The sequence below is a fragment of the Tupaia chinensis genome, unplaced genomic scaffold (genome assembly GCF_000334495.1).
Source record: "Tupaia chinensis unplaced genomic scaffold, TupChi_1.0 Scaffold000067_2, whole genome shotgun sequence".
NCBI lineage: Eukaryota > Metazoa > Chordata > Mammalia > Scandentia > Tupaiidae > Tupaia > Tupaia belangeri.
The window spans coordinates 39,590-42,785 of NW_006159527.1; the positions used below are offsets into that span (position 1 = coordinate 39,590).

Here is a 3,196-nt window from a genome sequence, read left to right on the forward strand (position 1 = left end):
CCCGGCCCCACCCGGCTCTGGCTCAGAGTGTTCCAGACTGGGACCGCGAGCACAGGCCGCTCTGCGGGCTCCTCGGAACCCCGCGGGACCCCCGCCCAGCCCGCCGCCTGCCGGGTCCGGTCGCCAGCGCTCCTGGTCGTCAGTCGGTGAGTGCTTCCAGGACCGTGGCAGTCCTTCCTGAGCCTGCGCAAGCCCCCAGCCTGCCCAGGCTCGGATGACTCCCCTGCTGCAGAAATCTCCGTCTGTAACCTCTGCCCACTGGTGTCCCCCAGGCCCTCCCAGTCTGTAACAGTGGCCACCACTTCCTCAGTGTCCCCTCTCTTCCTCCAGTTCCTCCCTGTCTCTCCCACACCCCCAGACTCCCCAATCCCTCTCACACACTCGCCCCATCCTCTCTGCTAGAGGAGACCCCTCCTTGGGGTCTCCCTGCATGCCATCATCCATCTCTGTCTTACTTGGTCCCTCCTGCCACCCAAGAGCTCCTCTCCTGCCTGGTCAGCTCCTGTCACCCCCTCAGCATCCTTCCTGAGATTTCTCTCATACCCCTCCCTGCCTGGGACACCACCCAGGGCCCCTTCCCTCTCCGCATATCCCAGGACCCCTCTCCTGCCTGTCCCTTACCCTTCCTGCCTCTCCTTCCCTTTTCCGTTACCTCCTCCCCCTCCTCTTTTAAAGTTTGTCATGATGGATTTTAACATATTTTGATGCTCAAATTGCCCCATGTTTGGCCAGTGTGACGTGCCTCATGGATCTTTAAACACATCTCCACTATCGGATCCAGGCTCACTTATTCTTTCTCTGCCTCTGCCCTGGGAACAGCCATTTCTCCAGGGAGCCCTGCATTCTTTCAGTGTGGAACAGTATTTACAGATGCTGATCTGACCAAAAGCTGGTTCTTTGAAAAGAGAAGTAAAATTATAAGCATCTGCTTCGACTGGTCAGGATAACAGCGAAAACAAAAAAAGAGCGAAGACACGCCATCATTCCATCAGGAATGAAAGAGGGAACATCACTACAGATCCTACAGTGAATAGAGAGTCAGGGACGATAGAGAACACAGTCTGGGTGCTGGGGTGCTCTTTGCTGCCGGGCTGTAATTGTCTGTCTCCCTAACTCGGTTACTTAGACCTATGGTCGGAGGACATGCTCTGTGGACAGGTTCCCCAGGTCTGAGTCCCAGCTCGGGCACTTTCTAGCTAAGTGATCTTGGGAAGTTTTTGCTCTCTCCCTGAGTCTCCATCGTCTTGTCGGAAATGGAGGTTATGAAGATGAAAGGAGTTAACACGTGTTTGGCATGCAGCGATTCTAAATGTTGGTTGTTATTCTTGTTCATGACATCCAAGGCCATGACCTAGGTGCATCTGGGCGACCTCCTCAGCCTCATTTCGCTTTCGTCCTCATGTCCAGCCACTGCACCCAGACATTTCCCAACTCCCAGCACCCCAGGACATGCCACACCCCCAGGCCTTGGCACACACCATCCTTCCTGCCTAAGTACTCGTCTTGCCTGCTCTTCACAGAGCGGCTCAAAAGTCAGCCTCCTCTGGCCTTTGCTGACCCTGTGATTGGCGTAGCAGCCCTGCTCTGGATGCCGGGTGCTTCCCAGGCATCGGTCACGGCTTGGTGCCCAGGTCCTCACTGGGGGCTCTGGGTCCATAGCTTCTGAAACGTGGAGTGAGTGAGTGATGTCAGTGAACATATGTCAAAGGATGGGAAGGAGAAGGGAGGAAGAAAATAATGGAGGGATTAAGGAATACGCTTCTCATTTATTTTTGGAGAGGTTTTTGCTATAGGGCGCGTGCGCTCACCAGACAGGCAGAGAGATACAGAGAGACAGAAAGCGAGAAATCACCCCCCAGGGGGGATGGCCACGCCGCAATCCCTTCTCCTCCATTCTCCTCTCGGGATCTTGGGCACACACGCACATGCGCCCGGTGTGAGTTTAAGCCACCAGGTCCGGGACTCGAACCACGGTCGACTACGTGGGAGTCCAGCGACATAGCCGTTACGCTAACTGCTGGTCCCAGGAATACGTTTCTCTAGGCAGCTTCTGCACCCTCCTGTCTGTCCCTCTCTTGACCTTCCCTCGTCAACTGCCCGTCTTCAGCCACCACCCTAAGTCTCCTTCTTCCTCCAGCTTTGCTATAGCCCTCTTTGTCTTGGGACCCACCGTCCGTGCGCCCTGTTCCTCCTCCACCCACCCCACTACCTAGACATTCTACCTCCAGTTTTCCTCCTCCACCAGGCAGTCCCCGTCAATGCCGTCTCCTCCTTCCACAGGCGACCCTCCACCTGTGCATCTCTCCCAGCAAGCCCAGTGGGCAGCGCACGGACGCCATGTTCAGCTGGCTGAAACGGGGTGGGGCACGGGGCCAGCAGCCCGAGGCCATCCGCACGGTGACCTCGGCCCTCAAGGAGCTGTACCGCACGAAGCTGCTGCCCCTCGAGGAGCACTACCGCTTCGGGGCCTTCCACTCGCCAGCCCTGGAGGATGCTGACTTCGACGGCAAGCCCATGGTGCTGGTGGCCGGACAGTACAGCACGGGCAAGACCAGCTTCATCCAGTACCTGCTGGAGCAGGAGGTGCCAGGCTCCCGTGTGGGGCCGGAGCCCACCACCGACTGCTTCGTGGCAGTCATGCACGGCGACACTGAGGGCACTGTGCCTGGCAACGCGCTTGTGGTTGATCCAGACAAGCCCTTCCGCAAACTCAACCCCTTCGGGAACACCTTCCTCAACAGGTATGGCGGCCACTGGCCGCGTGCACCCTCTGTTTCTGGCCGTCCTGGCTGTGTCTCTCTCCTTTCCAGCCCAGCTCCCTTCTCTCTACCCAATTCTTCCCACTCCTGCCTGCCCTCCTCCTCTCGTGAGCAGAGCAGTTAAGCTAGGGAAGCCAGCCTGCGGGGTCCCAATCCTGGCCGTGCTGCGGGCCGGCTGGGTGGCTGGCTGGCGGGCAACTTCACTTCTCTGGGCCTGTCTTTCGCTCATCTGGAAAATGGTGATAAGTGTAGTCTTCACTCCACGGGGTTGTTGTGAGGACTTAGAATAGCTCAGGGCACGGACCGGCAGGTGGCGTGGTGGTTAAGGCACTGGACTCTCACGTGGCTTCATAGGAGTGCGGTTCACATCCTGGATGTTGTGGCTTGAAAATCATGCTGGGTGTGTGTGTGTGTGTGTGTGTGTGTGTGCCCCACAT

General features: G+C 57.7%; 1 protein-coding gene and 1 pseudogene across 1 annotated transcript in view; one reads left to right on the plus strand and one right to left on the minus strand.

Annotated features, from left to right (window-relative positions):
• Positions 1-1,657, minus strand: part of LOC114005635 (40S ribosomal protein SA-like) — a 12,278-nt pseudogene extending 10,621 nt beyond the window's left edge.
• Positions 27-3,196, plus strand: part of EHD2 (EH domain containing 2) — a 23,212-nt gene continuing 20,042 nt past the window's right edge. The window contains exons 1-2 of the mRNA XM_006142180.3: positions 27-146; positions 2,281-2,741. Of these exons, the coding sequence (XP_006142242.1) occupies positions 2,338-2,741 (404 nt within the window). The 5' untranslated portion in view covers positions 27-146; positions 2,281-2,337. The remainder of the gene's footprint in view (positions 147-2,280; positions 2,742-3,196) is intronic.